The sequence below is a fragment of the Pseudonaja textilis genome, chromosome 1 (assembly GCF_049901715.1).
Source record: "Pseudonaja textilis isolate UNSWEBS1 chromosome 1, rPseTex1.2, whole genome shotgun sequence".
Classification (NCBI taxonomy): domain Eukaryota; kingdom Metazoa; phylum Chordata; class Lepidosauria; order Squamata; family Elapidae; genus Pseudonaja; species Pseudonaja textilis.
In genome coordinates, this window is record NC_141990.1 from 33011707 (window position 1) to 33024412 (window position 12706).

The 12706-nt window shown below is 36.1% G+C and overlaps 1 protein-coding gene across 2 annotated transcripts in view; it reads right to left on the bottom strand.

Annotated features, from left to right (window-relative positions):
• Window positions 1-12706, bottom strand: part of SPTBN1 (spectrin beta, non-erythrocytic 1) — a 185120-nt gene that overhangs the window by 28444 nt on the left and 143970 nt on the right. For both annotated transcript variants that reach the window (XM_026696031.2, XM_026696032.2), the window contains 7 exons: window positions 11749-11839; window positions 8207-8353; window positions 7773-8036; window positions 6092-6316; window positions 5856-5945; window positions 4344-4622; window positions 2289-2419 (listed from right to left, as the gene is read on the bottom strand). In XM_026696031.2, coding sequence (XP_026551816.1) covers window positions 2289-2419; window positions 4344-4622; window positions 5856-5945; window positions 6092-6316; window positions 7773-8036; window positions 8207-8353; window positions 11749-11839 — 1227 coding nt within the window. The remainder of the gene's footprint in view (window positions 1-2288; window positions 2420-4343; window positions 4623-5855; window positions 5946-6091; window positions 6317-7772; window positions 8037-8206; window positions 8354-11748; window positions 11840-12706) is intronic.

A 12706-nucleotide genomic window follows, 5' to 3' on the forward strand; every position in this document is an offset into this window, starting at 1 on the left:
CTTTTTAACGTTTCTGGCAATTCAGGCTGTAGCTTTATAAAAAAAATTTATAATATCAATTGCTATGCAGTACGTATGGATTATGTACTTATTATGGAATTTCTGGGCTGCCCCACTTTACCCCTGCACTACACCAGCTTTCATTATTCCATCTGGGAGCACCAAGTTCCAATCTCTGCCTGGGGAGCCAAATCAGAATTGTGTGCAATTAATTAACTTATCTCATTAGCTCCAGAAAAATTGGGTGACTATACTTTCAAGTTAACTTGTAATACAGCTCCTGCCTATGGAAAAATAGTCATAAACAACACACAGTCTCATAGCTCCATATTATGTTTTGCTAAAAGACAAGTATGAGAGAGAATGTTAAGATACATTCCAGATCTAGCCATCTAATCCTATGACTTTTCACATGACCTAGAGGAAGGATATGAACTTGGCTTGGACTGCTTGGATTTCTGCCAGTGCTGAATGCTATTGATAAACAAATGGTCCACATTAATAAAAGGCACCTCCCAGCTTGTGACTTTAAAATTTCCAGAGGAAATTAATCAGATTCCATTAAATGGATAATTTCTTTCCCAACCAGTGAGCAACAATTTGAAGCACACAGATGGGGAATGTGCCAGAATTCAGACAGTATGAAGAATTACAGAGAAAATTAAAACTGTTCTATTTCTCTGCTACATTTCTCCATTTTTCTCTGACCCACTAGTCCTATATGAATACAGACATGTTCTGTTAAATAGATATACCCATGAATTATACGGTACAGTTTCTTTTGTTTTATTTGATCTTTCTATTATATATTTGGCATTTGATTTTCCAATTCCAATTGTCTTTTTCAAAGGGAGTAATTTTTGAATGCTGAATAATTTTGTAGTTTGAAATTCTGTTAAAAAGATGTGGGTTTGGAAGAATAAATCAATATTTCCATCCTACTGTGTTCGGGAAACTTTAAACATCTACCTGACAGGCCAGTATATAATGTCAAGAAGTAATTATTTATTTTATACATACAGACAACTCCAAAAAGAGTTTAGCTTTGCTGCCATTCAATCATAAAATGAAAGTACAATTTTAATAGTATTTAGAAAAAGACCATGAGTATTTTCTCTCTCAGGGCTATCAACAGCAGATGTTCCATCACATGAAGAGAAAGGAAGAAAGCCCATTCTATCAGTTCTTCTCTCTTTGATATTATGCATATAAAACAGCAAGCAACATCACAGTATGATACCTACATTGCACTGTTAGAGAAACTGTGGGTTAAGAATCCTTGCCTGGTTTTTTTTCTTGCTTTCTTTTCTTTCCCCATTCCATCTTCCATTTATGTCACCTCTCTTTAGAATAAGATTTTTATGTCTTGTTTTTACTGATTTCTATTCCTGGCAGCCTGTCTTACTGAAGAACGTGATATTTATTTGCGTGGAGGAATGAATGATTTTGCCAAAAAGGTTCTGCTGAATGATGTGCAAGTAGTCCCCAACTTATGACTATAATTGAGCTTGGAATTATGATCACAAGTCTTATCAGTTAAGCAGGTTATCATGTGACCGTGACTGATTTTACAACCTTGCCTGCAGCAGTCAAGTGAAGCACCATGGCTGTTACGCAAATGTAATATTAAATAAATACTGGTTTCTGGCAAAAGGTCATAAATCACAATCACATGACTGTGGATCACTGCAAACAGCCGTAAAGGTGGACTGGTTGCTGAGCACCCAAATGAGACCGCATGACTGGGAAGGGATTGCCACCAGCATTTTGAATCTGTTCATAAGCAGCCCTGCAGAAGTCTTTTGTAATTTGAATGGACATAAGTTGAGGACTACATTTAGTGTGCTAACTTGTTCACATATTTGGACATGGGAGTAAACAATGAGGGAAATGCAATGCAACGAAGAAACAAACATAGTTTCCTGGATTGTTCTAAAACTGCAGCTCAAAATTCCTTGTTGAATACAGTTATCAAGGAAAATCGTGATTTATTAAAAACTGAAAGCACAAGCTTTCTAAGTCTCCCTCTGAATCCAAAAGGGAAGAAGCGAGGAAGTAACTAAGTGGAATATTTGAGCAGAACAGGAAATCTGCAGCTTGTTAGATCTAAATCAGGCTATGAATTAATCTTGCTGTTTGCTTTTTTACCCAGAATAATTGTAAGTTTAGAAGAGCTTAGAAATGGAAAGGATACTAATCTTAATGAACCACTCAGCAGAATTAGCAGGGCAGTTCTTACAAGGCCTAAGAACAAAAGCAAATTAAAAAGGCAGAACAACAGGAGCCACCTCTCTGGATGATTATCTGCTACCAAAGTTCTGCTGGTCTTGGAAAGTTGGTGGACTGTCTCAGCATAGTCTTCTACAGCTTGTTCCAAAATCTGGTGTTTCTTCAACATAGAAACTGCACTTTGTTCATCCTAAAGTTTCAAGAGAGAACAAATCATGTTTATTAAATGGCAACTTATCCTAATTTGCAAATTTAGAAAGCCTTTTCCTGACCGTTTGGTGTCCACTATTTGTGTTACTTGCAATGATGTAATTCATGATTTATTTGTCATTTGTGTAATTATGTCATTGTGCAAATTAAACAAATTATATAATTTGTGGCAATTTTGACATGCATTTTATAATTTGTACAACTTGCATAATAACTTTATTACTCAAATTACGTGAGTCATTATGAATTATATGAAATAAATGTAATTGCTTTGCCCACATTACTTGCACTAGACTTGCCTATTATATGAGGATGATATCAAGAGATTTAAAAATATTCTTCTAAAGTCTGCTAAATGGGAAATCGTTAACTCAAGGTTTACAGTTCTCAATGCTGCTAATGTTACCTATGGAAAATCAACCTACGTCAAAAGTGCTGGGTTACAGAGGACAGAGAAAACATCCGCCAATCCTCTTCAAATGTCACATCATTCAATGTTCTTTAGCTATAAGAAACCTGCTGGTTATCTGTTTTGTAAATGACAGGAATCACTTAAAATACAGCTATAGTACACCACAGCATTTCTAATGAAAGTAAGTTAACTGAATGATCTAACAATAATAATGGACAAAATATGGCATAGGTATGATGGCCCCATCATAAACTACAATTCCAGTGACATGCCACAATAGGATGTATGTCAGGCCTCTTGCTTTTTTCTCCTGTGCTGCTTTTTGATTTCTAGTTCAATGATTTTAAAATATCTTTATTGCTTTAAATATGCATTACTCAAATCTAAATACAAGAATCCTATCCTGAGTTTATGAAATCTGAATCAGAATAGTTATTTTTTCAAACTAAATGGTCACCTTTTCTAGAAACATATATGTATCCTTCATCAAAAAAAGAAATAATCACAGTGGACTGAACTCAAGTCAAAACATAGATTAGCTGACAATGGTAAATTGACCCACAGGATTTTTTTTACTTAATATCAGGGCAAATGAAAGAAATAAACCATAGTTCAGACATTAAGAAACCTACAAATATTTGACAATTCAAGAAAACATTAATAAACTAGGAAAAAAAATCTTAAAGAAAAAGTATCAGAAGACACATCTCTCAAGCATAAAAAAGCAGGCTTCTGAGAAAGAAGGGAAATTGTTTCTCTTTAAGTAATTGAGCACATAAATCTGATTTCTGCAAGTGCTCACTATATACCTGAGTTTGGGAAGATGGACAAAAAAAGCAGAGACAGTTTCTTTCAGCTGCTCAACATTGATTAGATACACAGCACATTGTAAATAAAGAGAATTTTGAAAAGATTATGATCATTTTCTGATGGTAGGTGATATAAATAAAAATAGCCAAAAATACCCATGTAAAACAATTAAACCTAACAAAAGGAAAAATGGGAATATTTGTAGTTTTGTGCTATGTGTACTGTTGGGAAAGTCCAGTTTTAACCTGAGAATTAAAGAGTCTCTGTATCAGTGAGATGGGCAGCACAGAAATTAAATAAATAAATAAAAACAAAACTACTAGCTTGATACCATTTTGGTCTTCCAGAGAATCAGTTCTATAGTTTGTGTTGCCAAAAGCTTACAGCTTCTTACACAGCTTGGGGTAGATCTTGGTTTCATAGCAAGGTCTACTTACCAGTCTTTAATTCTAGATTTAATGTCCATACAGCCTTTAGGAACAAAAGTAAAGTGTTTATACATTATATAATATAATGTTTATACATTATATTAAAGCTATCATGCTGGTTGGGGAATTGGGGAATTCTGGGAGTTGAAATCCACACATCTTAAAGTCTTAAAGTCACTGAGGTGGAAAAACACTGATTTAGCTCAGTGACTGCATCTGTACTCTGCTTCCTATATAGCAGGAAGCTTCCTTACCTTGGCCTTCTCTTCTGACATCATGTACAGCTCCTGTTCACTCATCCAGGCTTCAGCTTCTGCAGCATCAAAATAATATTGTTGGGCTTTGTGGGATTCCTCAAGGCGCTTGTGGCGTTTCTCTGTCTCCTCAATCAGGAGATTCCACAGCTGCTGCAAATCTGCAAGCCGCTGCTGGATTGCTTCGGCATTAAGGCTGCTGTCAGTAAGGATGTTTTGGCTTCTCTCAAAAATGTCATCAATACGAGGCTGGTGCCCATGGATTTCTTTCTGAAGTGTCTAAAGGGGGTAGGGGGAATTTAATATACATACTAGGAATAGTTTAACAAATGCTTAAAAGAAAAGATAATTTGGTTCTGCAACCCAACAGGACAGACACAGACTTCAGAGAAAACAATTACTACCAACTTGCCTTCCATTGAGGACCTGTATAATGCTCGAGTCAAAAAGAGGGCTGTGAAAATATTTACAGACCCCTCACATCCCGGACATAAACCTGTTTCAACTCCTATCCTCCGAACGATGCTATAGAGTACTGCACACCAGAACCACTAGACACAAGGACAGTTTTTCCCCAAAAGCCTAAACAAATAATTCCCTCAACACTGATCAACTATTTACAAAGTCTGCACTACTATTACTGTTAAACTTCTAATCACTCCTTATCACCCATCCCCTCCCACTTGTTACTGTATGACTGTAACTTTGTCGCTTGTATCCTTACGATTTATATTGACTGTTTCCTAGTATGATTTGATTGCTTACTGTATCCTATGACTATTATTAAGTGTTGTACCTTTTGATTTTTGATTCTTGATGAATGTATCTTTTTTTTATGTATACTGAGAGCATTTACACCAAGACAAATTTTTGTGTGTCCAATCACACTTGGCCAATAAAGAATTCTATTCTATTCTATTCTGTTCTATTCTATTCTATTCTAATGAGAAATCCGCTTCTAGACCAGCATTCTAACCATTACAAAACTGCTCTCATCTCGAGAACAAGAGTAAAGATGAATTCACTGGATAAGTCAACACATATTTATGATTTAAACAAGTAATGCCCAAAGCACCTACATCTGATATCCATGTCAGATTTTGTTGCAGAAAATCATGATGTGTGCAAAATGGGAGACTCAATCAGGCATAAAAAATAAACCAGCTCACTTTGGTATGTGGAGTAGATTCAAACAACTGCGCCATTTATTATCTCTGCAGTGGTCATAAAGCAGCCTTAGTTTCTATCACAGAAACTAAGATAGATTAATGTCTATTAGTTGCATATAAAATATAAAAGCCCCTTGAACTTATACAGATGATTAGAATACCACTGTGTGAATGACGCTTTTCATTCATTAAAAAGTTAATATAAAAACTATGCCAGTGGAAAGGAAAAGGGAAAATAAAACCAAGAGCATTCATCCACAACCTCACTGAAGATATTCACTAAGGAAAGAATCTAAATTTTGAATATTTTGCCTATGTGAAGGATGCCTATCTAGCCTCTTACCTGATTTTTCTTAATTAACAACTGAACAGTCTGAAGGTTGTGCCCATGATCTGTGGATGTGGCAATAGGCATCCTCTCTCCAACCCACAACTAGAAGAGATAAAATATACTGATCAATATGGAATGCAGACATGGGAAGGAAATATAACAAGAATTAAGAGATTGGATAATAGCATTGTGTGCTATCCAAAAAATTAATAAGTCAAGCTGTAACTGAGAATAACTTTTAAACTCACAATTTCATCCTCCACATCCCGGTTGAACTGATGGATCTCCTTAGAGGCCAGTAGGTGAGCCTTCCTTTCATTCAAGGGCTCCAGCAATTCCATGAATTTCTTCTCCACTATATAACGTTTGCCATCAACTTCATCAGTATTCTTGCCTTCCTGACTCAGTGCCTGGGCTTGACTCTGCAGCTCCTCAACTTCTTTCTTACGGACATCCATTTGATTCTCAAGCATCTACAATGAAAATGAAAATGTAGATCCCTTGCTAAAGAGGTATTACCATCTAAGGAACATTAGCAAGACCACAAAACAAAGAGGTTCAGCCACTAATTGCTACTTATCTTTATACTATCCAGTGAGATTACAGTTCACTTCTATTTGGATCATTGTAATGGTTTTTAAACAGCTTCCTTTTTTCTTGAAAAACCATATTCTTAATGTTTTAGTTTGCCTTTCTGTGCAACATGTTATTTATAAGGGAACCATTTCTGCTTGAATTTGGTTAGACTTCTGCTAGAAATATATACAGTCTGTTTTTCTATTGCTGCGCATTCTCAAATTTTAGTCTCCCAAATTTTTATTGTTGGAAAGGTTTTTCTTTCCCAATGTTGTGTTATATTGGTTCTTGCTGCTGTCAACCATCTCTTAATAAATTGTGGTGCTTTTCATTTATATTCTTTGGGTCTTGCCCAATACAAATATTTGTAGTTTAAATTTGAGTTTTATTTTCTGGATGTTCTGTATAATTCTTTCCAGTACTTTTGAGACTTTTTGCAAAGGTTCAATCTTTCTGTGACATAGTTTTCTGTGATTTATAGCAAATGTACGAGAGAGAAATTCACCAATAGCTTGGGTGTTCATTTTGTCAAGCCCTTTTGGTCAAATCATTCAAAACATAATTTTGCAAACAAAAAGCAAAAAATGCACAAGTTTATCAAGGTTAAATATGTACCAGTGCCTATTTCAACTCTTGTGGTGAAAATCAACTCCAATTAACACCTTACATATTTGACAGACAAATGTCAAGAATATTGAGGAAAACAATAGCAATGAATTAAGCCAAGGACAACAATGCTATTTCTGTCCTCATCAAATGGACATGGTGTACAAAAGATATTTTATACTTTTATAGACTGCCATGAACTGTTGAAAATATGAGCCCTCGGTTATATATTTTTTTCTCCTTGCTTTAGACAGCAGGTGAAGAGATTTGTATTCAGATTACACCTGGGAAACAAAATTTGCTAAATGCTATGGCTATGCAGGCTATAGATCTGCAAGCAAAAAATAATGGTTTGGAACAGGTATGTATCTGGCTGCAACTGCAGCAGGCAGCCCAACAAACCCTGGGGAAAAACACAGCTGCTTTAAATTTCCAGATGCATTCGTTCCCTGAATGTTATGAAGCATTTCTGAATTCAAAGCATTGCACTTCCCCACTAAATACCACACAGCTTAGTAATAATTTGATATATTTCACGTGATACATTTGCTTTTCTTAACAGAAGTATCCCAAATACCTAAAAATGATATAATAATGGAACACTGTAGTCAACTTGAATATTATCCAACTGGAAAGGCATTCAGATAAATGTTTACCATAAAAATAAACTCATATATATTTCATCGTTTTTGCCCCTCTTTCTGTCCATTACTAAAGTGGCAAGGTTTACTACTCCAATGGGTTTACCTGTTGTTTTTTCAGCAAAATGTTGACACTGGTGAGGTCTTTGCCATAATCATCTGATTGTATCTGGCTCTCCAGGCCATTCAGCCATTTATCTAAGTCAGCACAGCTCTGGGTGAAAAGCTCAGCCTTATTGGCATCAAAAAGCCGCTGAGCTTTTGTTTGGGTGGTGCTTTCCAGTACTTGCCACATTTGGTGTAGGCTTGTCAACTTCTCTTTCACAATTGCTTCAGTTTCAGGCTTTTCGGCAATCAACTGCATCCCTTCCTAAAAATAAACAAAATGATCAATCAAGAATTGTTAACTCAGTTTGCCATAACCTGGTAATTCCTCATGCATAGGACTAATTCACATGATTCTATGCTAGCATGTTCCTGAAGGGACATGACAAGTAAACCCAAATGCCTTTCCCAGAGCACCATTCCTTTGCCCCATACCTTTTGGATTTTGTCAAGCCACTCTTTGTTGGAGCCGAGCTCAGCCATGAAGGCTTGGTGTTTCAGCCACTTGCTGTGAAGGTTCCGTGCTTCATCATAAGACATATCTTGTGCTGTAAGCATCTTCTCGTTAATCCAGAGAGACAGCTGAAAAATGATGGAAATGTTTAACTTTAAATAGGGTGTGTTCACAGCCATAAAAACTTTTCAACAATCAGCTGACTAAATCCAGATGCTGGTACTTGCATAATGAAAATACTGGTCTCCAATAGGATCTTTTCTAAACTGGACATTAATTATTCTGAGGAAAGCTGTTACGTCTCATTTGTTATTATAAACAGATAAAAATCTTTCTACTCTGAAATGTCTCTAAGAGTTGACTGTATTCCATCATGCTTTTCTTACCTATAGTATTTTAATATCTCTATAATGATTATATTTTAGGGTTTTTTATACTGATCATAATAAAAATGGTAAACTATTTTGAACATTGAAATTTGAACTATATGCTTTGCAAAGGAAAATGATTCTGTAAAATCCTTTTAATCATATAATTCTTAATTCTGGGACTAGAAGGTAAGGAAGAAAGCAAAAGACATTGGTTTTGAAAATGTCCAAAGTAAGGATATTTAAAGTACCAGTTCAGCACTAACTTAGAGAGATCTATATTTTCAAATACCAATGTGGTCTTGGTTTCAACAGGAAAGCAGAATTGCTTGTTGCTTTCCCCTGCCAAAGTTTCTCCCTTAGGCCATTTCACTTATGTATACATTTATTTCATAACTCATGAAAAATAGTAAGGGGAAGATTTCCAAAAGACAAGATGGAAAAGGGGGTGACTTCATCTGTTACTCCCATCTGTTACTTGTCAGCATGAAGTTACCCTTAGCCACTTTGCAACTGGATGGACCATCCCATATCCAAAGCTGTGCTGATGCCACAATGTCTAGCTTAGCCTAAAAGCACATTTATAAGATTGAAATACAGTCACACATGGATTAAAAAAAGTCACAGACAGCTTAACTCAGTGTCAGCAACAGAAAAATCCTTGAAGGCTCTATGCAAATTATTCAGAAATAATTCTAGTGGAACAGTGTAGCTCAGTGACAGAATACACCCTTTCATATCAAAAATCACAATCTAAACTCCTGATATATATATAGTGTGTGTGCGTGTCGGCGAGCGCCACAAGACGCACATGCACACACGCAGTTTAAAAGACCATATGTCAACCTGACTAGAAATTTTTTTTTTTTGCCAAAATCTTTGTTATGCAGAATTATGGTGAGGACTGTAATGAGAATGGGACACTTGCTTATTCAATAGTTGGACAAAAAAGAGTTTGACATGAAAGCCCTTCCTACTGAAATTCCCACCATTAATAACCTGTTTTTCATATGGACATCATTGTCAGAAGAGACAACATTGGATGGTGTACATTCAATTGTCAACACAGTGCTCTTACGCTAGCTGAACTTTAGAATGTTAAAAGTGGCACAGCTTTTTTCTCTGCCTGAGACTATAATCAAAGGCTTCATCTAACACTATGGGAGTGGAATTCTGTAAATTCCATAAAACAGGAAGTTGCCTTGCCTTCTCCTTCTTTCTGAATTCTCTAAAACTCTGGAACAAATTTGGGAATATGTGTAAAGGAGACCTATCACTTCTCTTCCACGGGCAAACAAAGAGGATTGGTTATCAGTTGAACCTCATGTTATTTAAAAGAGATTTCTCCCAAGTAACCATATTCAAATCTTGCTAACTTTTTTTCTGTGAGGCTAAGAAAATGTAGTACATGTTGAAGCTGCACATTCTGCATTTTTTCAGCCAACCACCCCCAAGAGGAAAGTATGTCAATAGATTTGATTCATAGCTTGCAACAAATCTCTCCCACATATAAAGTCTTATCCAAGCAAAGGGAGTGGAGCAGAATGGGACAGCTAGGCCAGCCACCCTCTATTTTTGGTCGACAAAGATCATTTTTCATTCATTCATGAACATTTCCAAAGGTCACTTCATAAAAGGCTTGTTAAAGAGGGAACTAAAAGGAAAATCTGCAATTGCAGGAATTAGAAGAATCTGCCTTTCAGAGGGAGAAAACAAAGAGGTTGTTCATGGTTTTGGAAGGGTTCTTTTTGAGGCTTCAACTGGACAATAGCTGGTCTGCTCCCAAAGCAGCACCGAGTTCACTTTGAAGCTATATTATCCTGACTTACAGAAAGAGATGTTCTCAGGGTCCCGGAGTGGCAAAACATGGGATGAGATGTTTGGGGGGGGTCCAATTCTATTTATGAGCAAAGTTTTAATAGCAAAGGAAGGTCCGTGAAAGTAGACAGAATGGTTCTTGCTATAAGCTACTCATATGTGCGTGGTGCAAGCACTGTTTACTTCAACATGTCTAGTCTAGACAGAAGAAGAAGAAAAGGACCAGGGGAGGCATGATAGTAATGTTCCAATAGTTGAGGGGATGCCACAGAGAGGAGGGGGACAAGCTATTTTCCAAAACACCTGAAGGCCAGACAAGGAATAATGGATGGAAATTGATCAAGGAGAGATTCAACTTAGAAACAAGGATAAATTTTCTGACAATGAGAACAATCAACCAATGGAACAGCTTGCCTTCAGAAGTTGTGGGAGCTTCATCATTGGAAGCTTTCAAAAAGAGATTAGACTGCCATTTGTCAGAAATGATACAGGGTCTCCTGCTTAGGTGGGGGGTTGGACTAGAAGACCTACAAGGTCCCTTCCAACTCTGTTAGTCTGTTAAATCTGTTAAACCTCACACAGTCAAGTCAAACAGAGATATCAGGCATTTCTTTTATGTCCATCCCTTCTCACTACTAAGTTCCATTTTTATCAATAGTTCTTGATCATGGACAATACAATTCAGTTTGATTAGCATGCTCTCTGAGAAGGTCATTGGTTCTCAGGAGCTGAAATCTACAGATGTCATTTAACCTGTTTATAGCTCTAACATCTAAGTTGAATAAGAGTACACAAAATTCCCTTAAAACTTACCAAGCCACAAGTCCAATTGTCCAGAACTCTTTATTTTAACTTGTAGCAGCTTTCCAATGTAGGAAAAATTTGGTGGTTGTATCTGACTACAAAATGTATTTAATTGTTAAGCAATGGAGACAAGAATAATCTAGGAATTTATGATTATGCACTTTAGTTTAAGTCTCATTTTTATAATATTTTATTTATTTATATATCAATATTTAACTGCCCATTTCCCTCACAGAGTGGCTCTCAAGGAAGGCAAACTATGTTACATTAGAACCAACCTTTCTAGAAGGCTTTTGGCTTTTTAAATAAAATGGTATACTGTTGCTGGTATAGCAAAACAAAAACAGGAATAATGAAAGCTATTAAGGACTGTCTGCCATTAAAGGTTAATCAATTGGTCTAGAGGTGATAGCAATCATCTGTTATTAATTAATAGATTGGACCTAAAATACAAACTGAGACACACAAACATAAGTACCTTCTGTTGAAGGGGAATGGAGGAATCATTTTCTCAATGGGTTAAGAAAACATACCTCTTGGCAATCTTGAAGAAACTTTTGAAGGTCTCTGTTGTCTTTTAATCTCATCAGAAGTTCACTGGCCACTTCACGATTCTTTTTATGTCTGTGTAAAAACAAAGAAGACATTTTTCAGCACTGGAACTTTGAGCAAATTGAATACAGTCAGAATAGAAACTGTACTTTTTTTGTTATTTTCTAATGTTTAGATGCTAGACTAAACAAGCACAAAACCCCTTGAAATAAGGGACAATGACAAGCCTCAAAATTTCCCTACACACAAAAGAGTAACATGAAACACCTTCACAATCATTTATACACTCATGATGATTCTGGGGATTTAAACCAGAAATCCCCAGAATGCTGAGAAACACGAGAATGCTGCTCATTTAAAGAGAATGCTGATTGAATTATATACACATTTTTTAAAAGATAAATTTCATTAAAGCATATGGCTATGAACATTTTGTTGGAGAATACAAACACAGTTTTAGCAACTAAAGAGAAGAAAATTAAGAAGTATGAATAACTTATGAATTAAGTATTTATGTATAATAAACTGCTTGTCTGAGGGAGATGAGTGGCTTAAAATATAAAAACTAAACAAACAAATTTATGAATTAATTCATCTATATTGTTGGATTGCAGTTTCCATTATGAAGCTAATCTCACCCAATGGGCCAGCGCCACAGCAGAAAAGGTTTGCCTCCTGATTCTGTCAGATGGAACTCCTTAGCTGATAAGAACTATAAAATGCCTCTCCCACTGGACTTGATGGGATGGAGAGAGATGGTCTTTCAGATAATCTGACCTCATGCCATATAGAGCTTTAAAGGTAAAATCCAGGATCTTGACTTGGATCCAGAATCAAAATGGTAACTGTGCAGCATATGGAGCAGAGGTGTAACCTGTCTCCTTCTAAAGGCTCACATAATTGTCCATGCTGCTACATTTTGCACCAGTTACCAGACAC